We start from the raw sequence: 24,767 nt of genomic DNA on the forward strand, positions 1-24,767 counted from the left end.
CAACATTGGAGTCAAAGTTGCTCCATGGAAAAAGTATAAGACTATGTAATTAATTGGTTCTGCATCCAATTTTTCAATCCAGCATCCCATCCTAATGTTGGTTAAACCACAACTTTACGAAGCTCCATTCCAGCATCATACACGACACACGGCTGAGTTCATGCAACCGCCCAAACAAACACTTGCTATGGGGTAAAAACCATTATGCAACTTTAAAATGCAAAGTAAAAATGCGATTTAAACTTTTTAAACTTTAAGCGGGGACTTTGGAAGTAAAGAACGAAAACAGCGACCACACAACAGTGTTCATTTCACCATGATGATGAGTCCTGTATAAGCTTACTTCACAAAATATAGTACAAAACAGTGTAAAGAAGAGAATGACTGATATCAAACTCCAACGACATGACAAAATGTCTTCTTAGCAAACCTAGCGAGTATGTAAAAGTAAAACCACTATGTAAATTAATCCAGATGAGGAACCCAAAAATTAAATATCTGGGCCAAAACAAATAGGAAAAATATGAAACAAAAATATCTCCCTCATTTGCTATGCTGCTGTAGCTTAACTTAAAATGTCCTATCCTTTCTTTCCGCAATGCCCAAACTCAACGTACATATGAATCATTTATTTTATCCATAAAATAAAATTCGACAGGCCCTTGCTTCTCTTATTCTTCAATACACGCAGGCTCTCTGATCTTCTCTCTGTTAAGAACAAAGGAAAGAAAGGAAAAATAACTGAATGCAACAGCATAATGCAGGACACACACATCATTGGTGAATTCCCCAAACCAAAGTATAGAATCCATAAACTGTCAGTCTCCCCTATCATCTGCCCTCAAGATTGGACAGCCAGCCTTTGCAGATGCTCAAAGAAAACTTGAAGGCTAACATCATCAGTAAAGATTACATCTGAACCAGCAGCCATCTCGTGCGCATTATTATATGTTGCTGACGGATTCAGTTTTGCTAATAAAAATCTAGCCTGTTAAAGACATCAATGAAACCCTAGTAAGTTTCCTATTATGAAAAATCTTGACTCAAGGATTAACAAAAGGGGGGAAAATACGGACAATATATTGCAAAAAGTTTAAAATACTCATCAGTATTGCTCATGGTATGAATAATTTGGTTAAGAAACAATACTGACCTGGGAACCGTGTTGATCACACACTACCAATCTAGGAACAGGAAACCGATCTCTAATTATTGCTTGGGAATCATCTTGTGGAGCTCGTAACAGTTGTGCAAAAGCCTGTACCATAAATTAAAGTTAACAGCAGAGAGAGAAAAGGAATACTGGTAAATGCAACACTTGACACCAACTACGAAAATGCCTCTAAGCAAAACACCGTCCACAAAACTAACAGAAAGAAACTACTGCTCTTACAGATTAAATTGTAAAATATATACAAAGATAATTTGTGAGCAGAATTCTCAGGTAACAGCAATTTCTTTAGTAGGGCATGACTGCACACAAACCTGGTGTTCTGGTTGGTTCTGATATCCCAAGTTGCGCCATTGAGCTATTGTCATCCCATGAAAAATAACCACACTAAAATATGAATCTAGCAACAGAATCCGGTCTGCAGCAATGGAAGCCACATCCAACAATGCTGGTGCAGGCAGTGAATTAAATGAATATGATATTAGTGATGGCTGAATCATGACAGCCGCATTATTAATATTTTCCCGGTTTAACAACATGCGAAAGTATGCAGTCTCATCTGGACTGTTGTTAAAAACCTGTAAATATATTTCACCATAAATCAGCTAACTATTAGGACTGCAGAACAGGAAGAAAACAACAATAACAGGTACCTGTACAAACTGTGAGCGTCGCAGATTGAACATAAACTGGGGGAAAAGAGAAAATGATGGATTTAATGTAAAAGATGATGGATCATCCTTGCGGTAATCCCCAAACTTAGAACAGAGGCGAATGAGGAACCTATCCAACCACCGTGTGCAATCAAATGTTTCCTGATCAAATAAAATTGATGCTCAGTAAGGTATTTATTTATATATGTTGACTTGAAATTTTCGCCGCAAATGCATATAAAATACATGGCCAACAACTTGAATTTTACATTTGATGAAACCGTAATTTTTAGCATATTATTAGCAAAACAATTGAACAAGCCCAAATTTCATCAAAACCATCAATATCAAAGCTATTCACCCAATTTTATGTTTTACTGAAACTCCCCACTAGCATTCATTTCAACAAATATATACTTCCCAGGAGCTGCTTGAGTAAATAAATCTGAATGTGTTTTAGGAATACTGAGAACAAAAGATAGTAAGACGGCTTATCGCATACCTCTGTCTCCATTTTCAGAGAAGCATATCTAGCCATTACAACTGCAGCAGTTTCTTGGTCAAATCCTTGAGCCAATTCCTGAATAACACAATAATGTAAGTAATTAAAATCCCGTTATTAATCAATTTAAGAATCTCAATGTAAACAAATAATTGTCCTATATCATCAATCATTAGAGAATAAACATGTCATTCAGGAAACGTCATAGATATACACAAGAAATGCATGTAAATTCAAAACTTTAGATTAGGTATCCGAAATTCTGCATGACATAGCTTGAAAATCATACTTGAAAACATGATGAAAGAGTATAATTTTCATGCTTCTTTACAGAAAGATAGTTTAGGAGTTCCAAATATTTCTATCACATCGACAAATGAACTGCCATCCACAGCCAGAGACATAAAAAAACTGGAACTACCTCAGAGCTAACAGCACTATCTACCCATCTTCTAGTTACTGTTGTCGCACGAAGCACTAATTGACCATCTGGGCCCTGGTAACTGCAATAAGACCATGACCATTATTAATGCTCAAGACCCAATGAAATAGTGGAAAGACACACAAAATCATCTATATGAAGATCCTATTTACAAAATTTGCCCAACATAACCTTGTAAGGAACTGCAGGTACAGTTGTGGGTTGACACCACCTGGAGTATTTGAACGATCACTTGATGAAAGATCAAACATCACAGTCAAGCATGTACTCTTGTCAAGACCACACATCTTCCATATTGTTGTGTTCCCCTCTCCTATGACGGTATCAGCAACAGAAGGTCCTTTCTGCAGTATGTGAGTAAAAATTAAAATCCAGACATATCATGCTCTGATTCAGTCTAATTCTTTGATCCAACACAATCTCTAATTCAAGAATCAAAAAGCAACACAAAATGAAGAGTTCAAACATAAATTATCTAACCTTCTCCATCGATGTGCAAGGTCCAACAATTCCCTGAATTTTGATTTCCTTTGAGCAATTTATCTCAAGGGTCCCACTGAAACATAAACACATTAGCAGTGATCGTCTCTGATAAACGATATGTAGGGAGAACAAGAGACAAGGATACAGAAAAATAATTTAAAACAAAAGTTGTGGTGCAAAAACGTCGTTATGCCTTGGGAAAAAAGAAGCATCATCATGCCAAGAGACGTCCCAACTATGTTGGCATCTCACTTGGCACCAATCATCTGCAGCACCCAACAAGTATAACTGAAAAATAAGAAATAACAACAGGCGAGGAGGAGGGACAGAAAAAAATGTAACTATATAATAATAACAAACTATCATTAGAACATTTGAAATGAGAGAATGCTCACTTGAAACAGAGACCAAGAGATTGCTCCCCATCCTCAAAAACACGCTTAAAAGAGTCCTTGAAGACTGAATGACCAAAACTTTCAGACAGGACAACAAGGCCACCAGTTCTTTCAACTGCAACTTTCATTTCTGCAACTCCAACCTAAAATATAAAATAACCATGAATCAGCACAAAACAAAGAATGAGCATAATTAGCTCCGAATTGTTTTTCAAACTCAATGCAACAATGTGACAATATACTGACCAACAATTTTCATGAATTACTACTGCATAACAAACAAATACTTTCTTGCAATTCAATGATGTTGTCAATCTCGGATAGTGGGTTGTTATTAAAAATATGTGATGGGATAGTGCTATAGAACCACTATAGCAGCTATATGAAAACATTTGTACTAAATAGCGGATCACCGAATAACAACGGTTCATCCAAATTCTGCTACGCTATAGCAGTATAGCGCCGCCATAGCTGCTATTTAACAACATGATTCACAGTAAGAATACCCAATGCCGTCAATACGAACACCCAGATGGATGTATTAACCACGTTGAATATATAAATTTACAGGTCCTGTAGCCAAGCATTGCCGGTTAGGGAGAAACAAAGGTAAGTTCAGACTTCAGAACCTATACTTAAGTAAGCCTAAAAACTTTCCCGTAAGGAATGTTATGGATAACATGGTTCTAATTAATGTATCACAAAAATGGGATAAATTATAAGGTCCGTTTGTTTAGGATTATTTTAATGAAGAGTCTTCAACTTAAGTATATATAAAAAAAACATATATATATATATATATATATATATATATATATATATATGGAAAATTTATTTAAAAAAAAAAAAAAAGAATGATTTGTTGCATTTCAAAGACTATCCAAGTGCATGCAAAACTGTTTAAAAAGCACATTTTCAGAAAAACAGAAGCATGGAAACTGTCAAACCACTCAGCAGAAATGCTGGATTAGATGCCTTCTAATGTGGAGTTTGGAAAAATTGAGCTGCATGGTAATATTATTATATTTGATGATCAGAACTAACACTATATGTCTCAGAAAGCCTTAGCGAGCACTGTATCTGATCTGCACACACGCATTCCATATCCAACTAACAAGAGAAATAATTACAGAAGTATGAGAAAATTATAAGTGGCACAAACCTGATCAAGTGCTGATGCAAAAAGATCTAAAACATGACCCTGGTTAACCAGCTGTTTTGCAAGACCCTCATAAAACTTCACTGCTTTCTTAAAGTAAGGTGCCGCATCTTTATCAAGATCTTTATGAGAACGCACTGGGTCAGATAGTTCTTTCGACACAATCTGCAAAGAAATTTTGACATCAAAATCTCGACATCAGAGATATTCTGTGGATGGATTATTCAGTGATTGTCAACATACACAAAAACAAACAGAAAATAAACCAAAGTTCCCTTCCAGTTATTCCAATTTTACCACACAACACTTTGAACTTTCAATTCCAAACCAAGAAAAACACACTTCTATGATGAGTGACAACATAAAATATTTAAATTTTTCAACAATAATCTAGTTGCAAGTGCAGTATCTACCAACATGACTATGAAACTTCGATACCAATACGCCTAACAAATCATTCCGCTCGTAATGATTCAGCTCGATTAACAATGAACACAATTTTCCTAACGCTAACTAATTTTCTTTCACCGAAAACAAAATCCAAGGCATAGAAACAACCATAAATCATCAATCATACATTAAAAGAAAACAAACTGATATACCGTGCCAGGTCCTTCAGTGCATGGCCCTCCAACCAAAGCTATAATTCTAGCCCCAGTCCCAGGATTACAAGCACTGAGCAATCCAGCTGCAACACTCAATGCAACTCCGGTACATCGAGCAGGACGTTTGCCAGGTGGAACAGGCCATTGATCTCTCTGCAATTCCTCCAACAGCTGAAAAAACAATCACGATTAAAATCACAATTCACATAAAAAAAACCACAATTTTAAATCATTTGAATTACAATTACCGCATTGAGAGTGTATTCGCAATCAGAAGCAGGCAACAAAAATCGTGAAACACCGGAATTGGGAAAAGGAGCACCACCACCAATACCGCCAGGACCACCTTTAATAGGTCTCCTAGCAGCAGAATTAGAAGAAGCAAGACCCAATTGTTCCAAAATCTGATCTTTGGAAATCTCTTTCGAGCCACGAAAAACATAAACTTTAGACATATCAGAAAATCCCAATTCATGAACCTGAACCTGAGTCCCAAAAGATAAAAACCCAACAAGAGCATTATCAGGTAAAAGCCCAATTGCTCTACCAAGAGCCGATTTGAGATAATTAATCTCTTCTTCAATGATACAAGTATCAAGCAGAAAGAGAAAAACAGGGGAAGGAGGAGGATTAGGATCGGTATGAGGGATATGATATTCAACGGTGGTGTATTGAGGATAGAGTTCACCAGGGAGATGAGTTTCAGAAATCGCGTTGTAATGAGGTGGAAAATGGTTCCGTTGATAACAAAATGGACAGATCCAGATCTTAGCGGTGAAATCAACGCGGGAGTAAGGGTTGAGAATGGAGGTGCAGGTTTTGCAACGGAGGGGTGCATAAGGAAGACTGGGGATATCGGGATGAGAACGGATGAGGGAGATTGTGGCGGCGAGTGGGATAACGCATTTGGAGGATTCTACTTTGCTACGTGGCCAGACGTTCCATGTCATACGGACTCCGTCGATTCCCTCGGGATCTGTGTTCGCCATCTCCGACATCGTTGATGATGATGATGAAGAATTTCACCGATTTGATTTTGATGAATTTTCAGAACGATGATGCAAAGGTTATACACAGACACAGAAACACACCCTTTGCACAATTATGTTAAACAACGCACATTCAACGATCATTCACCTTTTCACTCTCTTAATAAATTCATCCACTGTTTCATTTTTGTTCTTTTCTATTTTTTTTATTTTCTAATATATCAATTTTAAATACTTATGAGAATCACTTTTATTTTATGTATGTGTTGCGTTGTAAATATGTTTGGTATCCAATCAAGTTTTGACATGTAGATATGTGTATAGATATTTTAAGAATTAATCTAAAAAGTGATAAGAATCAATGTCCATAAATTAAATTTTTTTCTACCAAAAAATCAAATTAATTCTTTTTACTAGCAAAAAACAAATTAAATCTTTTTGTTACTTGTAACAAAAATTAAATCTTTTTTTAAATTGTGAAACAATATTAGCAAAGAGATTTACACAGAAATAACTTCAAAATTAAAAAAAAATGATTTGATGTAATTGAAAATTATTAAAAGTGTTTAATTTGTCATTGGAAAAAAATCTCAACCTAAATACTCAACTAATAATGTCGATAAGGTTAGACATAACACTTTTATTCAGGTTCAATTTTGAAACATCGTAATTGTATGTAAGACTTTTAGATAATGATCATCATTCGTCTAATTTCAACAAAAAAATTATTTGATATTAAAGTCAAACATTTGTTAAGTTATTATTATTGAAGTCAAACATCCATAATTATCAAACAATTATGATTTTTTTTTAGTGAAACAATTATGATTATTTGACAATATAAATAATATACAATATGAATTAAATCGTAAATAAACTAAGAAAATTAGGAGAATTTTAAATATGTTTTTTTAAATAACTATGCACAAAATAACTTTAATACTACTACATTTTCAAGATACAATTCGATTTTTCCCAGACCGTTGATTAATCTGAAAGAGATCGAAATTACTTTATTAAGTATTCTTAATATAACTATGAATTAATAAAAATAACAAAATATTCAAAAGTTGAAAATTCAAGGGAAATATTTGGTAAAAGTATTAAAATTGTTTCATAATTAATGATATTTTAGTAAAACTATTAAACATCCATTGACTAATAGTTTTAGGATGTTTTGTTTTTTTATATATTTAACTAGCATTCAGACGGACAATTCGTCGGCTCTTTTTATTGCGTTAATGCGTATAAATTACGAACAATATTTTTTATGAAATTTTGATTAAAATCATTTTGATTTTGCACTTTTATTGTAACAAACTATATTTATCGTTTTCAATGATATTGACAAAAAAAATTGTTACAATTATATCAACAATATAACAAATATAATATCTTGTCAAAAAAAACAAATATAATATATATATTTTAATAACACCAACAAAATAGTATTCTTATTGGCAAATTTGTATAAGGGTATAATTGACAGTGAAAAAATAGAATTTAACAATTAAAAACCATGTATTATCTTTATATAGTATATAGATAACGTTTCAACAATTTAAAAAAAAAAAATTAATAAAATTGTATATAGGGAAAAAATCAAAATTTCATAAAAAAATATTGGTCATAATTTGCGTGCACTAGTGCAGTAAAATATTATATGTACCCATCTTAAAGTTGGTCGATATATAAAGGGGATACATTATTTTAGGTTGCATTTTTTCTTCTGTTTTTACTCTTCACTTAGATGTAATTTCAAAAGAAAAAATCTTTATTTAAACTATTTTATTCCTTTATTTATATTATTAATTTAAAAAGTATTTTATCTTAATATTATTTGCCAATAACATTCTATCATTTTATACATCAAAATAGATTTCTCTTGCTACATATAATTAAGAACAATATAAAAACGAATAGACCAGCACGCACGTTAATGTCCGTCTTTCTGAAACTTTTGAATAACAAAATGAATATAGTGAGATGATTCCAATGTCACTGTTTTTGTAAAGAATGGTCGTAATACCAAAGGACACTTGACAAAATTAACAGAGGCAGCTAGCTAGGATAAATTGTTGTGAACTGTGATAAGCGTTAAGATTTTATTTATCGAGTCTAATTCCTCCTTCGGTGAGGATGATAAACTAACTACAGACTATTGAGTTGCAAATTGCATGCAACAAGTGCAATCCCAAACAATAATAAATTGATAGTGCATTCAAAGGGCAAAAGGGTAAAAATATTGGCATGGTGAGGCCTCGTGTAGTTACTAGAACTAGAACGTGCAAAGTAGGTAGGTAAAAGCGCAATAGTGGACAGCATAGATATATACAAGTACAGAGGTACAATAACTAGATTTGGATCTAGATGACATTAAAAAAAAATCTAAATAGCCCTTGTGAAATTTGTAATTGGCATTGGTATGTCCCATATGAATCTTAACTATCCTAACATAAGATTGAGTAGAAGATTTTGAACAGGGGAGATTGACAAATTTAATTATAAATGATTAATTTTATAAAACCAATTCTAATTAAAAGTGAAATTTGTATTAGCAAAAAAAAAAAGTGAAAATGTAACCGGGGAATACCGGGTTCGATTCCCGGGGGAACAACGATTGGCCAGTACGCATGCCTCTACGTACGAGCCGGATTAGTCGCCCACCTTTGATGGGTCGGAAACCGGTGCGAAAGCCAAAACAAAAAAAGTGAAATTTAAAATGAAGTTATTTTTATATTTGCAATTCAACTACCTGAGTAGTGAACACAATTTTCTTGTTTGAATCAGGAACCAATGTTTGTACAAACAAATTTCAATTATAAAATCATGGTCGAATGGCTGAAATGTTGATTTGGAACACAACACACAAAACATACTATAGAACTATCAAGAACTGCAACAGGTTGGCATTGATCGTAGTTCATTCAATCTTGCCATCAAATTAATTTATTGAACTGTGACAATATCACTTGGCTGTTCCTAACCCTTTCCATTCTCTCTGCCCAGTGCATTATCCAAATTGTTGCGATCTACTTAGCCCCCCATCAGTAGCTTTCTTCATGCATCTTGTGGTTTTATACAAGGTTTACAGTTGTAACCTTCTCACTGTATAAGCAAGTGCATCTGCAAACTTGCTGGAATCAATAGTAATATTAGTTTTTTTTTTTTTTTGTTAATTATGTAGTAATATTAGTTGGTCATATAAAAATGTAGAGATTTCCTTCTCCCTCCTTTGTGTTCTCACTCTCAAACAATGTTCAGGATATGCCCCCCCAACACAAATATAGGCATAATAATCAAAACAAAAATCAATATCAATTTAGCGGAACATTTATAAAGACACACCAATGTACCCCAAATCCGACATTAGAGGGTATGTTTTGATGGAGGATTTTGGAGGGGATGGCTTATTTTTCTTTTTTAAATTAAGGAAGCTATAAAATGTTTCTAAAAATTAATTAATTGTGTGATTGAAATATTATATGATCATTTGTATAGTATAGACTTAGATCTCCAAAATCCTTCATCTAAACATACTCTTAAAAACAAGGATGCCTGGTTCTATTACATTACAATTGCAATGTATAAACATATACAAGCACTGTGCCACAATATATTTCACTACAACCTATAAGTTCTGGTTCCTGAATAAACAAGTAAAAACAGCTATTGCTGCATGGCATGTCACATGACTAAGCAAAACAAGACAAACACAAAACATACTTAAGACTAGGAAGCAAAAGAGAGAGAGCAGTAATTAATCTCATTTTCAAAGTCATGACAACCATTCTTTTGAGTTACAATGTTACCTCACATATTTGAGGACCAAACATGCCATTTCTGTACACACAAATCTGTGTTAAGTTGAAGATCTAATGGTTAAGTGAGCTTCACAGATAAGATGGACTGTTTTCTGAGATTATCGATTTGCAACACCATTATCATCGGAGTCTAATTTCCACCAAGGACCTCTGTCATCCTTGTAGTCATCATCAATATGATCACAAATATCTTCAATATCATCAACTCCGGATGTTTTAGGAACTGCATCATCCAAGTTATGTTTCTTTTTATCCACTTCTGGGTTATATGTCCACTCCAATCTTTTCAATATATCACGATCTTTCCAGTTTTCCACAACCGATACAGCCTCCTTCTTCGCCTTCCCCATCAAAATATCCTCCCAAGAAAAAGCAGTATCGGCAGTCCTTTTCAAGACTCCATCACTGCTAAAATCCCCAATAACAACAGTCTTGAGACACCGTAGCTTTGCTTCCTTCATAACATCGACAAAATCAGAATCATCCGATACAAGAACCAAACACTCAACCCGCCTATGATCCATCATATCCACCATATGCTTTTGCAATGCAATATCCGCAGCTTGCGGCCTATCTAACACAGTTTGAACCCAAAACCCTGCCCGTTTCAGCTCATCAGCCAAACCATACCCAACTTTAGGAGTCAAAACAGCACTTGCAGCCTTCTTATACTTTTCCATTTTCATAGCATACTTACCCACCAATTTCACCTTTCTACTCCCTCTAGCCGATTCTATCTGATTCCGCCTTTTCGCATGCTCACGCTCATGCAATTGCTTGAAATGATTAACAAGCTTTTCATTCGTGTAAAATTTCCTCCCACAAACACGACAAACATGAGGCTCATTACGCTTAATCACACCCTTATCCTCCAAACGATACAACAGTTCCTGTTCTTTCCTCCTCTCACGAACAACGTGGGGGACATTGCTAAAAGTGTGGCTATTTGCATAAGCCACCATATGTCGAACAACTCCAAAAGAAGCTGCAGCTATTCTGAGCTTATTGGCAACTTCATAAGGTGGGATTGAATTGGGTGGTTTGTTGTCTAAGTCCCAGAACAGCCCTACTCTACATAGCTTCTCATTCGGATTTTTATCCGAAATCCTTCCGTGACCCCAAGAATGACAGTGTCGTCTCAAGGCAACAAATGTTTGAATGCCAGTGGCTTCTATTGTGTAGAATATTCTACAGAACTTGAGGATTGAAACCATAAATAATCAAACAAGGTCCGAACAAAACAAATGAATTCAATCAAGTTTTACTAAAGAAAAGACAGATTAATGAAGAATACAGAATACCAATTTTTCTAAACATGGAGATAAGAGCTTGATTGAAGTTAACTCTTTGACGAAGTCACTGCAGTCACACACATAAATGACGTTAGATTAACTGAATGCTCCATATTTCGCCACATTATCATTCTCATGAATTAAATCGCTTTACAGGATCATATCTCAAGTCTTTACGTCTAAATCATATTGTCGATCACCTTGCATTCACAAATACGACCTTATTTCTTCTATTCGTTTGAAGGTATAATTCAAAGTTAATTAAGCAAAATGAAACGAATTACTATTCTAGCTATTGATAAAAAAAAGGTTTGCTAAGTAGCTTGTTATAGCAACAAGATGCAGCAAAAATCATTCAATCAAGGATTTGCTAAAAACACAATCCAACTGAATTTACAAGCAACTAACTAACACTTATTAATTCAAAATTTGTACAGTTCCATCACCAAATAAACCAAATCCAAGCTTCGCAACAAGAGATGTAAAGGGAAGGAGAGAGAGTGAACCTGAGATATGTTCCGGCGTGGCGACAGCAACAACGAAAGAATTTCACGGCGACGGCAAGAAAGGGATCTCACGGCGGAGAGAATGAAGGTGAGGGTGAGAGAATGGCATATATGAAGGTTTCGGTGACAAGAGGGTTTGGGTTTCACAGTGACGAAAGGATTTGGGTATTCACGAAATGTTCACGGTGGTTGAGAAGAGTTCATGGTAGAAAAGTTGCCTTTCAATTATATGTTCTTTCTTATTTCCTACCAACCTTCTCTGCATGACCCTTATTTCTTAGCGTATGTGTGCTGCTATAATGTATTCTAGTGCATGTTTGGATTGTGGCGATTTTGGTAGCATCACGGTGTGTCGTTGTAATTTTAATGTGGAGTTTAAACAAAATCGCGTGATCTTACTAAACTCGTCGCGTATCTAAACATGAAGTGCATGTCACTAGACATGAGGTGTAGGGGTTGTTGGAGTTATATTATCAGCTTCCTGTACCTCATAATGAAGTTGTTTCTCACAAACTTTTATGAAACGAGATCATAATTAGCTAAATTTGGGATATGAACTTGCAATGTTTATACTATGATGAAATCAAATTGCAATGGCATTGTATAGTCTTAAACATCAAAATTGCTCAGAAATTAGATTGTCGAGTAATTTGATTCCACGCACGCATTAATTGATTTTGGTCGTCTGATCTCAAATCAATGGTGAAAATTATTTAAAAATGATTTGATGAAGACGTAATGTGAGCTGACCAATCTCAAATTATGATTTTAGGCTAAAATCAAATTTAGGTGAAAGCTAGTATATCTTGTTTGTCAATGCCAGCATTAGCATTTTACTAGCAGCTAGTGTTTCTCTTATTCAGTATTGTTTATATCTTTTTAACTGTTAAATTCATTGGCTGGTAAAAATCAATTCTTTTTCTCCCATGTGAAATACAGCAATCAGTTGGAAAATATTGAAGATACTACAACTGATCAGTAATAGTTGATAAACTTTTCTAGTCTTATTTGCTCTAGAGATTACAATTTTCAACACCTCAAAACTAAGAGAAACCACGTGGTTTCAAAAAATATAGTTAGCATTGCATAATTTACATCCAAAATTCATGACTCTCAATTCCTTCAGGACTAAAAAATTACTTCTAAATGGTAAAAAATGCTTGTTATGTGGACCTTGCAAATAACAAGACAGTCAAATTAAATGTCAATGGCAAACTGGTCCACCAAGATCTCAAACACACTGCATTGCAAATGAACTTTGATCTCAAGTATGACATACAGCCGACCTTGGTCTTTAAGTTCCATACCAAAACATTTGGCACTCACTGTGGAGCTGCGGTAAAACACTTCCCAGCCACACCTTTTACTTTTGACAGCAAACCTTTATCAATGAAGAAGTTTCGTTCTTGAGGCAAATGTTTCAGCAACCAGCAGAGGGAATGCTATCGTTGCATCACAATGTACCTGGTTTAGTGAAATAAAAAAGACATAGTTTTAAGGGATATAGTACAGCAAAAGTTTGGAGTATTCTGTAAAGAAAACAAGTAGGGAAAGTATATAGGATGTACCTTAACAGTTTTAGCAGATCCTCGTATTTTCCCCCATGAAACAGCCTCATCTGGACGAGCTCCAGAATCACTTCCATCAAATTCTTGTGCAGTATTAATAAAAACCGCATAGTCTGCACCATTGCGCATCATATTGGCGTTGCAAATGTGATGTTTTGGAAGGCCGCCTCCTAAAATAATCATGCCTGTCTTGCTAGGACTTGCATGTACAGCTTCACCATTCATGGCCCTTATATCTGTTGTATTGCCAATTATTTTAGTTATATGATTCCAATTGATTCAAAATCATCCATGCAGTAAAGAGTAAAATGAATGAAGTAAAAACCTTGCACTATGTCCACAATCAGACCAGGGTTTTGGAAGGAATGGAAGTACAGCATGTCACCCAATGAGCCATCAGTTAATCCTGGACAATAAACTGGAATATTGTTCTGCAAAACACCAAAAAAACATCAATGGTATTATATTATGTGCAATTTTCTGACACTCAAGTTATTAAGTAAATAAAAAAATCGATACAGATAACCATGTTGCATTCTGTATGCAGGATATCTACGAAATTAACAGCATAACGATGGAAAAAGAAACTAGTGTAAAGATTTGAATCAGAAATGAAGTAGAGAATAATATATTGCTGAAAATCTAAACTAGATATCAGTCTTGCCTTGTATGCCCAGTAAAGGTAGGAGTTTTCATTGTTGATTTCTTTTCCCAATCGAGCTATTAACTTGGATGGTGTCCACAACACATTCTGCCAAAAAAGGAAGATGATGAAGTGACAGGAAAAAAGTTTTTAAGTGAAAACGAAAAAAAAAAAACTTCATATGAGGTTCTTTTTATAGCAGAATAGATGTATTCTAAAATGATTAGCATGAGCACTAAATGTGACTCCAGGCAACAACAAAAACCAAGGTTAATTAAAATTGGACTGGACATTGAATCACTGTAGTCGCTGGTTCAAGGTTTAATGGTCTGACCGAGGATGGACCGGTAGTAATTAAACAATATATATATATATATATATATATATATATATATATATATATATATATATATATATATATTTCAATATCTTATACCAAACAAAATACAAATGTTACACGAAAAATATAATATTTATAACTTATAATATTGAAACCCAAAATTATAACTTTTTAATTTCTAATTCTAATGAAAAAAAAGGATTATTTTTAATTATAATTCAATATGTATTCTATTCTTCATTTCTTTTTTAAAAGGCAAAGCAAAATTATTATTGAAATCTGGATGCACATAGAGTCAAATAAAGTCAAGTCCATCACAAATCCACAAAATATCTCAAGGCAATATAATAACATGGTTCAGTTGAGCCGGCTACCATCACCAGAACTGTCAGGAGTAAAATCAAAGCCAGTTATTAGAAACCACACCTCAACAAGAACATAATGTATAAAACACTATTTGCTCCCTACCAAAATATAGCAAGTGAACACTATTCCTTAACAAACATGCACTACATATATCAGAACAAATGCCAATCACACTATACAAATACCGCTAGCCTGCATCATCATTTTTCAGATAACAATCCCCACTGCTAAACACCATACAACATAGTTTGATCTCTCCTCAGTACCATGGTGTCATTGGAATCAATTTAGTTGCATTCCTACTATTAACACACAAAACATGCTTATTAAGATTATGTTACTATGTTATATTCTCGCCTGCAGCAGTCAAAATGCCAAGGCCAAATCTACCACTGGTCCACGAACTACTTCCCCACAACGAAAACCTTATATACCTCTCCAGCATTGTTTCCATACCAATATTTATATAAACAACTAAATCGGTGACACCGACCAACCTGTAGAAGCTATTTCCTGCCAGATAGCCGTATATCTCTTCACTTCCAACCACACCTTAGGGTGTGTTTGGTAGGCAAGAAATTGAGACGAGAGAGAAAGAGACGAGAGAAAGAGAGAAGAGAGTCACCATTTCTTCCGTTTGGCACATCAAAGAAACTAGGAAGAGAGAATAAATTTTGCTGGGTCCCACGTGTTTCTATTTCTCTCCAACACTGCGAAGAAAGTGGAGAGAGCGAGCTGCAATAATTGTTTTCCCCTTCCTACCCTTTTTTGTCTCATTCAAATCAAGTGGCAACATGTTAATTGTTTTTAGAAAAGATAACAACGAAATGGATACAGTGTACTACTTGGAGCAATTTATATTTATGTCAAAATGAAAATAATAGTATAATATAATAATTTAAATTAATTTTTTTTGAATAAATAATTTAAATTAATCTTGTTAATTAAACCAATTAAAAATAATTGGAGTAATTTACTAAATTAATAAATTAAATAAATTCATATACATATTAAATTGAATTTAATGGATTAGGGGTATTATAGTACTTTTAGATATAATCAACACTTCTCTCTCTTCTATTTCTCTCATCTCTCTCTTATACCAAACAATACACCAAATCTACTCTATTTCTCACTTCTTTCTCTCTTCTCTTACTCTCTCTCACTTATTTCTCTCTTCTCAACTTCTTCTCTCCACCAAACACACCATTAGTGTCTAAATGTATCACCAGCCCAACTATTATTATGTGGATACTATACTTTCGACCACAGTCATCCAGGTAGCAACCATAAGTCATTTGTTCATAATTTTACTCAACCTTTCTCCGCCGGTAATTCCTTTCGTGCAGATGTACTATTTACTTTTTGAAGACCAACATTGTTTAAAAGAGAGAACTAGTAGGTGACTTTCTACAATAAATCAAAACTTTTATGGTGAACAAAATACTTCATGAAGTTCCATATTGCTTAAAGGAGATAACTGGTTGAAGACTTTCTACCATAAATTAAGATTTTCAAGGTGATGATAAAAGGAAAAGTTTTAAAATTTAGAGCAGATAGCTTTTTTTTTACATTTTTTTAATAAAAAAAAAGGTCTAAACCTCGAGCCACTGGTACTCGGAGTCTTCCAGACCGGACATAGGTCCGGTTCCCGGTCAAACCATCCGGTTTTGATTACCTTCACAAAAACTTAATCATATATTAATTTTTGTAATGAAGGAAAAGTACAAAATAAAATACCTCTTCCTTTTGCTCCTTCAACATTTGATTAAAAATAGGAATAATCCAGTCCTCAAATTTGCAATAGTTGTCATTAGGGACCAATAAATTACCGATTCGATTCAATCCTTTTGAGCGAAGATAAGCTCCAGGCAAAGAGAAATCTCCTTTATATGTTGGCGCAAGGCACTTTATAAGATCTTCTTCAATGCCACCTGTAGTTGTAACAACTACATGAACCTGTAGAACAGATGCAAGAAAATTAATAACATGACTACCATGTCATTCACAACATTACAAAAACACTTGGCTTAGCAAATTTTCAATTCAATAACTATAAGCTATATCATAGCTTCATCAAACCCACCAGGATCTTCAAATATATCTAGTAAAAGGAAATTGTAATAGGCAACCTCACATTACAAGCTTTTCATGCTTGACCTAATATACTATACTTGGCGTAATACCAAAGCTAACAAGGAACCATCACCCATATACCTTTATACATGTATATACTACCTCATAGTCATGCATATTCTTATTTATCATATTTCTACACACGCACGCAAAGTAGATTAAAACTATAAAATTTAATAATTTCATCACTACAAAAATCAGTGGGAAAGAAGAAACTAAATTTGTTTAGCAAATCTTGTTCTTCCCTAAGTGACAAGCAACATATAAGAAATTCAAGGAAAATAGCTTAGCGACACACGAGTCGCTTGGCAATTAAGCATGGTGAAAAACTAGATGAAATCAGCCAAGCCATGCAAATCATTGAGCAAACACGGTGAAATACAGCACGAATACAGACAGCGAAACTCAGAAATTTCAACTTTTTGCACATTAAGGCAGCCATTTTCACTACATAACTAACCCCCTGACTTGATATTGCATAAATTTAAAGTTCAACATCAAAGTTTGAACACGTAAACCCCATTTGAGATTATCTTCTAATAGCAATCAAGTTTTTCCATATTCAATAAGAACCAGGAAAATCTGATTCAAACAATAAGTCAAAAAAAAAAAAAACACACTCACCATGTGATGCTGACAAAGGTAACGAACAACATCTCTAACACCAGAAGAGATAAGATTAGAAGTGAAACCCAAAAACACTTTACATGTAACAGATTTCCTATACACCAAATCCTTCTTATCTTCATCATCACAATCCTCATCAATAGGTTCATCAACCAACCTCCAATCTAGCTTCAACGCAACCCATGTTCCAAAAAGACACAAAGAAAAAAAACTTTATAAGCAAAATTGAAAAATATATAAAAACAAAGAGATGGGTTAGTACCATTTGATTAACGACTTTAACGGCATCACCAAAGTTGGAAGCTTGAAAACCAGTTGTGAGCATTGATTTGAGAAGCTGTTGATAATCGACGCCACGGTTGAAATCATAACCCTCGATTTGGAGACACTTTCCTGCGAGGTTTTCAGATTCTTTGAAGACTGTGGAGTGAACTGAGGACATAACTGTATCATCTTCTTGCTGCTTTGTTTCACTCATTCTCGCACTCTTCGTTTTCTCTTTCACGATCTCAAGACAGAAACACGACAAAAAACAAGACCTCAATGACTCAAAACAAAAACTCCACGGGTTGAAACAAAAGCGGTTCAAACCGGAATGATGGCACAAAAGCGGTTCGAATCGGTGCAACTTGGATCCGGCCAGACCGTTTGTTAATAAGAAGAATGAAGGAGGTAGTGAATGGCGATTTGCTCCAGAAGAAGGTTTGAGAGATTTATTTTTTAGAGATGACTGTGCAAGGAATTGGAGAAGGGTTAACACAGAAATTTACAAGCATGTTAGAAAATTGCTGTTCAAATCTTGTTAGGCTGAGAAATACATGTAACATACGAAATTGCTTCAGGGAATTCAAAAACCGGATGCAGTTGAGGGTTTTCTCGGCAGTTAACTACCGCCGGTTTCATCGACAGTTAACTGTCGAGGAAAACGTGGGTTTTGCATAACTCAACTTAGCCATTTTTCGACCAGTTTTTACCTGTAATTCATCCAGAGAAACCAGAGGCAGTATTAGTCGTACAACATTTGTACTCAACCATAAACAAGAAAAATGTTGTACAAATGTTGAACCATATGCATTACAACATTTGTACAAATGTCGGTTTGTTTTAATTATGGACAATTGTAAAAACACATTACAACTGATTATGACTGAGTACAAATGTCGTACAACATTACTCAGTCATAAACAAACCGACATTTGGTTCAAAGTACACAAAAGTTTGAAATTCATCAAAACGTTACATAGTGTCCATAATTAAACAACACATTACAACTCATTACATATCATTAAATTAAATCCCTACTTACATTCAACGCAATTGCATATGGAACGAACATACATATATAATATATTATTTTCCACCATATTCCGAAACATAAATCCGACGTCGCTATCGTCTTCAATAAGCCAAGGCATATAGCTTGCCGTTTTCCATGCGTATTCATCTCTATCTTCTCTTAGGTCCATGCATGGCACTTGACCAAACAAGAGACGTGTATATTGATTTTCACTAAGATGCTCAAAATAAGTGTTAAGTTGTGCCTTCAAATCATCAAGAGAGTCGGTAGCCGTGTCAACTTCATGGGCATGAAGTGGGAGGACACCGAAGTCAACATATTTAGAATCTTCAACATGGACGGAAGCTCCATCAATGTTTGGTTTGGCTTCAACCTTAGGCGGTTTGACATCTCTGGATTTTTCGACAATATTTGGTTTTGTCTCTCTCTCCGGATCATCTTCCGCGCTGTCAACCATTACTATAATTAAACAAGACAAAACTATGAATTAACAACTAACTAATGCATAAACATCAATGTCATAATGAACTAAAACAAACAAAAAAACAAAAAAAATAAAGATTTTTTTTTGGAAAAATGGAAGTAGCTGCCTTTCCTGCGTTTTTCAAAATTTTTCCCCAAGTTTTCCTCGGCAGTAAACTACTGAAATTTACTTCGGTAGTAAACTGCAGAAGTTCCCATAATTCGGCAGAAAACTGCCGAGGTTTCCCATGACAGTTATCTACGCAAACTGACGGAAAAACAACAAAAACCGCTAAAAATCAACCGATTAAAATGCTTAATACCTGTTTTTTTTACGTCAAAAGTGTGTTGATACATCCTATGCTTGATGCTTCAATGATTTTGGATCAAGATTTGGTGAAAAAATTATTGGATTTGGGGGTTTAGATAGAAGAGGAAAGAAAGGCGATGATGAAATAGTGTGTAGGGGGAGCAGGTGGCTGTTTCATCTGAGGAAACATTTCCTCAACAGTTAACTGCCGAGGAAAACCTCGGCAGTTAACTGCAGCCGATTTTTGAATTCCTTGGCAGTTAACTGCCGAGGGGCAATTTCATATTTTACATGTGTGTTTCAGCCTTATGATATGTGTGAACATCAATTTTCAGCATGTTAAACTTAGACTAGGGTTTAATTTTACCAGACATTTTCTTTTGGGCAAAGAGAAAGGTTAGCAACACACATTTTAACACACTTTATTTGATTAGTTAAAACATACATGGTCCTGTCAAATTAATATGGGTCCCACATAATTTGGTGGAACTCATGTGTGTTGCTAGTATTCATCTTCCTCTTTGGGCCAATAGTAAATATATTAACGAGAAATTTTTTACAATTGTTTTTCTCACATGTGTTTTTTAGGAAAAAAAACACATGGAAAATACTTGAGAAACAATTGTGATTTTACGCGTTTCGATCGAAAAATCAAAATAAATTGAGGCTTATTCGAAATGCTATAGAACTTTACAAATCCTCTATATGTATTTTTATAGAGGTGTTTGGAAAAAATCGGCTCAAAATTCAATTTATAGGTCGATGTTTTGCTTTATTGAGTGTTTGACGCATTAAAAATTCACATTTAATCCTTCCTTTGTTGGAAAATTTTAATTTTTTGGGGGACAATCTTTTTTCTATGTCCTTAACTTGTGTGCAAAAAATAATGAAAAAAATTCAATCTCTATGTAACTTTTCTAGCCTGAGAGTTGGGTAAAAAATGCAGTTTTACGCGTTTCGATAAAAAAATCAAAATAAATTGAGGCTTATTTGAAATACCTTGGAAATTTGCAGATCCTCTATATGTATTTTTATAGAGGTGACTGCAAAAAAAAAGCTCAAAATTCGATTTCTAATTCGATGTTTTGATGTTTTGGTGTCTTGAGTTTTAGGCGCGTTAAAAATTCATATTTAATCTGTCCCTTGTCGAAAAATTCGACATTTTTGTGGGAGATGTTGTTTTTTTGTCCTAAACATGCGTGCAAAAAATCGTAGAAAAATTCAACCGCTGGGTCACTTTTCCGGACGCACACTTGGAAAAATTGTGATTTTGTGCGGTTCGGTCAAAAAATCAAAATAAATCGAGACTTAGTCGTAATGCTACAAAACTTTACAGACGCCTCTATAAAAATACATATAAAGGATTTGCAAAGTTCCGTAGCATTCCGAATAAATCTCGATTTTTCAGACCAAAACGCACAAAATCACCATTGATGTTCTGCAGGAACCACACGTAAGTGCAGCTGAGCCAGCGATAGTTAACTGCAGTTAGAACCAACGGTAGTTAACTTCAGCCGAAAAGACTGAAGAGTAGTTAACTACCGCTGGAGGCAAAAACATATGCGAGAAAAGCAATTTTCAAATTTTTAACCCCAGTCCAAGCTTCTTACGTGCCCTCTTTTTTCAATTTTATGATTTTGTCTCATTCGAATTATATAATCTGAAATCATAAAATATACTTTAAATTATATAATTTGGAACACACTCGCACATACATACATATCATGCCCTCGAAATGACTTTTACATGTAATTGAATGGAATCCCCCTAACCCCTATTTTATTGTAAATATTAAATAGTTAGGTTTAAAGTATGTGAGTTACTACTATAACTTATTTCCAATAATTTGGTAGGTATTAAAGATCAAATGTTTAAGGATCTATATCAATGATGAATTTCTGAAATTTTCCAATTTTTTGTTGAGTTTGATGTTGAAGCTTTGAAATTTAGCTTGCTGCAAGTTTTGAATTTTTGCTCACTCATAACCGTTTCAACCCACCCGTCCAAACCGCGTATCGTCCAAACCGACACCCGCCGTAACCGAGAGCTCAAATGGACGGGAATGGTTTCCATTCTATCACCCGCGGTTGTCATCCGGATTGAGGTTTTCGGACCGATTTCTGACCGAACCGACCGTCGTCCACTTGGGCTTAAAAGATTAATGCTCTGTTTGTTTCCACGGTGCACCACTGTGGGGGCAATGCTAGCTGTACTAGTACTACTTGCAGCGTTTTATTATTTATTCATACAAAATATACGCATGCATGCATATTACTCCAAACGTGGCAATGTGTGAAGGAAATGAATCCACGTATCAGCCTCTAACAAAAACACCAAACAAACGATTACGCATCAAGAGTGGACCAGGAGGCAGTAATTTACATATTTCATCATCACCATCACCATGTAGACACCATAACCCGAGGTGATAACTCAATAATTCTCACACATAATTCCAAAACCCCCCATCTCCCCCACAACATATACAATTATCAAATACGCGGCAGCCCGTTGTTTGCTATTTTATTTGCACTATATATATCATCATGCATATTACTCAAACATTCATCAAATCAAATCGTGCTTAATTACATACTATAAACTAGAAAAAGTTTAATATATTATTCATCGTTTTGATGATGGCTATGGCTTTAACAATTGTAATAACCACCTTGCTCTGCATCCTCTCAACGGCGTCGTGTGGACGTGTGATAGTTGGTGCAAAAACAGAGATCAGTGACGTGGGGACAAACAAGGAGGTGCAAGAGCTAGGGAAGTTTGCGGTGAAGGAGTACAACTACAAACAAGGTTTGAACAACGGCGGCGACGGAGAGGGGTTGAAGTTCGTGGAAGTGGTGGAGGCTGAGCAGCAAGTGGTGTCAGGGATGAAATACTATCTCAACATCTCAGCTGTTGATCATAATGGTGTTCAAAGAATGTTTAACTCTGTTGTGGTGGTTAAGCCGTGGCTTCATCAGTACAAGAAGGTTATCCATTTTGGTCCTTCATCCACCTTCCACCAACATACTACTATGTAATTAGAATTTGGACTTGGACCTAAAATTATAAATAAGTACTACATGTCTATATATGGTTTCTTTTACTAGATGCATATGGCGCGGTGTTTGTAATTGCAACTGATGAGTTTTTTCCTTTCTTTCAATTTTATCAATTAATAAAAAAAAAATATTCTCTACTGTTTTGTGTGGTACTGGTATATATGGGAGTAACCAATCATATATATATGTCAACTAAAAGAAATGAAACAATTAACATATCCTAAAGTGTTTACTACTGTCTGTGATCTTAATGCACAAGATTGCTATAGGTTGTCAAAGATTTTACTCGCAGCAGCTAGTATTGGACTAAATTTTTCAGCCTTGAATTAGTTGCTTCGGGATTGGAATCTCAATTGTCAATTTATCGAAGCTGTCTAATGGAATTGGTCTACCTTCTCCAGACTTGGAGTGTTGAGCTTCCAATTGATGTGATCCGGAGCTCGTATATTATTTGACTGATATAGTTAAGTTGGTTGGTAAATTTAGTAAAAAAAAATTGGTTGGTACATTATGTAATGTAACTTGTGAATTACTAGTTAACTAAAGTTTGTAAGTTTCATCCACATGATGCAACTAAAGTTTGTAAGTTTAGTTTTTTTATTTTTTGAAAGATCGTAAGTTTAGTTATGATCACTAGATATAGTGTAACCTACACTGCACCAATTAATCAAACTTTTTTTTATTCATTCACTTATAAAGTTCATTTTTCATTTTGTTTATTCTTCTATAATTAGACTTACTATGCTTCTCGACATGATCATTCCCTTTGATTTATTTATTTATTTGGTAAAGTAGCCAGACAATTATAAACTCATGATAGGGATAGGGATCCTGTATTATGAGGTCAGGATCGTACCTCCAGAATTAAGGGAGAAATTAGAATTGGTATTAATATTTTGTCTGCTTTCTCAGGTGCCAAAGGTCACCTTATATAGCCAGTTACATAACAGAATTGTACTACTACACCAATAGCTAATTGACAGCACATAATTGGAATATAATAAAAGTAAATGACAATGATAAATCCTGGACTATTCTAGAAGCATACTAGAGCCAGCGCAACACAACAATCTCTTCAGTGAATGTAATCATCCCATCCTTGTGGCCTTGAGACATTTCTTTTGGGCTTCATATTCTTGACATTACTAGGCCCAGCAGAATTGCTATCATTCCCATCCCCTTGGGGAAGCAGCTTGTCCTCAAGCTGATAGGCATCCTGAAGAGAGTTCCAATCCTCCCAAGTGGTATCCTCTGGTGGAAGGCCTGCCCATTGAACCAGAACTGTACGGCGAGGCGGGGAGGTGGAAGTGTCCCATTTGGAATCAAGGATGGTGAGGGGAGTGATAATTGACTTATCATCTTGAATGAGAGGTGGAAGCGGAATTGAAGTGGGAACAGGGCCATGGTGTGGCTTGAGTAATGAACAATGGAAAACAGGGTGGATGCGTGCGGAATCAGGCAGAGCTAGATGATAAGCGACCGAACCAATTTTTGCTATGATCTGGAAAGGTCCGTAGTAACGCTTACCAAGCTTATGGTAAGTAGCTGATGTAGCAGAGAGCTGCCTATAAGGGCGGAGACGGACGTAGACCCAGTCTCCTACTGAATATGTGACGTCACGGCGGTGGGAATCCGCAGAAATCTTCATCTGTTTTTGAACACTTAGCAGTTTTTTGCGTAGCAGAGTTAGCATTTCATCTCTAGAGGAGAGAAAAGTATCCACGGCTTCTACAGCAGTAGTACCCGCAACGTAGTGTGGAATAGAAGGAGGAGGACAGCCGTAAGTGATCTCGAAGGGAGTCTTTCCAGTTGCGGAGTGTGTAGTAGTGTTGTAACACCATTCGGCTAGGCTCGGAAATTTGCCCCATTGTGAAGGTTGGTGGTGAACAAACGCCCTCAAGTACTGTTCCAATGTACAGTTAAGTACCTCTGTCTGCC

General features: G+C 35.2%; 3 protein-coding genes and 1 pseudogene across 6 annotated transcripts; 1 reads left to right on the forward strand and 3 right to left on the reverse strand.

Moving 5' to 3' along the window:
- Window positions 1–273: 273 nt before the first annotated feature.
- LOC146940833 (protein transport protein SEC23 E-like) lies at window positions 274–6,534 on the reverse strand. Its single transcript, XM_085754586.1, has 12 exons — window positions 5,659–6,534; window positions 5,408–5,581; window positions 4,809–4,970; window positions 3,647–3,789; window positions 3,249–3,324; window positions 2,940–3,112; window positions 2,748–2,829; window positions 2,327–2,404; window positions 1,825–1,986; window positions 1,486–1,749; window positions 1,154–1,258; window positions 274–988 (listed from the first exon to the last, which is right to left on the reverse strand). Exons 1-12 carry the CDS (start codon window positions 6,406–6,408, stop codon window positions 842–844), a joined length of 2,316 nt encoding a protein of 771 aa, XP_085610712.1. The 5' UTR covers window positions 6,409–6,534; the 3' UTR covers window positions 274–841.
- Window positions 6,535–9,115: 2,581 nt separating this feature from the next.
- Window positions 9,116–12,276, reverse strand: LOC146940834 (zinc finger (C2H2 type) family protein). Of its 3 annotated transcripts, XR_015032174.1 has the most exons (4): window positions 12,022–12,276; window positions 11,525–11,582; window positions 10,212–11,419; window positions 9,116–9,536 (listed from the first exon to the last, which is right to left on the reverse strand). XR_015032174.1 is itself a non-coding variant. In XM_085754587.1 (1 exon), the coding sequence occupies exon 1, from the start codon at window positions 11,435–11,437 to the stop codon at window positions 10,322–10,324; it is 1,116 nt and encodes a 371-aa protein (XP_085610713.1). In that variant the 5' UTR covers window positions 11,438–11,575; the 3' UTR covers window positions 10,133–10,321. The 3 variants fall into 3 exon arrangements, 1 of the variants encoding a protein (XP_085610713.1); XR_015032173.1 differs by lacking the exon at window positions 12,022–12,276 and having other exon boundaries at window positions 9,361–9,536; window positions 10,212–11,575; XM_085754587.1 differs by lacking the exons at window positions 9,116–9,536; window positions 12,022–12,276 and having other exon boundaries at window positions 10,133–11,575.
- Window positions 12,277–12,921: 645 nt separating this feature from the next.
- On the reverse strand, window positions 12,922–18,228 carry LOC146940835 (deoxyhypusine synthase-like). 2 transcript variants are annotated; one of them, XM_085754588.1, is made up of 7 exons: window positions 17,964–18,228; window positions 17,699–17,869; window positions 16,679–16,897; window positions 14,254–14,340; window positions 13,915–14,020; window positions 13,590–13,825; window positions 12,922–13,485 (listed from the first exon to the last, which is right to left on the reverse strand). In XM_085754588.1, exons 1-7 carry the CDS (start codon window positions 18,177–18,179, stop codon window positions 13,408–13,410), a joined length of 1,113 nt encoding a protein of 370 aa, XP_085610714.1. In that variant the 5' UTR covers window positions 18,180–18,228; the 3' UTR covers window positions 12,922–13,407. The 2 variants fall into 2 exon arrangements, with proteins under 2 accessions (XP_085610714.1, XP_085610715.1); XM_085754589.1 differs by lacking the exon at window positions 17,699–17,869.
- A 4,091-nt stretch (window positions 18,229–22,319) lies between these two features.
- On the forward strand, window positions 22,320–22,966 carry LOC146940836 (cysteine proteinase inhibitor B pseudogene; annotated as a pseudogene).
- The last annotated feature ends 1,801 nt before the right edge of the window (window positions 22,967–24,767 follow it).

The sequence above is a fragment of the Medicago sativa genome, chromosome 3 (assembly GCF_051527215.1).
Source record: "Medicago sativa cultivar Bolivia chromosome 3, Bolivia_mono, whole genome shotgun sequence".
In the NCBI taxonomy this organism is placed as follows: domain Eukaryota; kingdom Viridiplantae; phylum Streptophyta; class Magnoliopsida; order Fabales; family Fabaceae; genus Medicago; species Medicago sativa.

Excerpts from the sequence above, each read along its gene's own strand:
- LOC146940835 (XM_085754588.1), bottom strand. The coding sequence starts at position 18,179 with ATGAGTGAAACAAAGCAGCAAGAAGATGATACAGTTATGTCCTCAGTT. Across the intron at positions 16,898-17,698 it reads ACCTTTGTCAGCATCACATG|GTTCATGTAGTTGTTACAAC; the intron begins GTGAGTGTGTTT and ends TCTGTTCTACAG. Across the intron at positions 14,021-14,253 it reads ACCTTTACTGGGCATACAAG|AACAATATTCCAGTTTATTG; the intron begins GCAAGACTGATA and ends GGTGTTTTGCAG.
- LOC146940834 (XM_085754587.1), bottom strand. The coding sequence starts at position 11,437 with ATGGTTTCAATCCTCAAGTTCTGTAGAATATTCTACACAATAGAAGCC.
- LOC146940833 (XM_085754586.1), bottom strand. The coding sequence starts at position 6,408 with ATGTCGGAGATGGCGAACACAGATCCCGAGGGAATCGACGGAGTCCGT. Across the intron at positions 2,830-2,939 it reads TACCTGCAGTTCCTTACAAG|TTACCAGGGCCCAGATGGTC; the intron begins GTTATGTTGGGC and ends GTCTTATTGCAG. Across the intron at positions 1,750-1,824 it reads GACGCTCACAGTTTGTACAG|GTTTTTAACAACAGTCCAGA; the intron begins GTACCTGTTATT and ends ATATATTTACAG.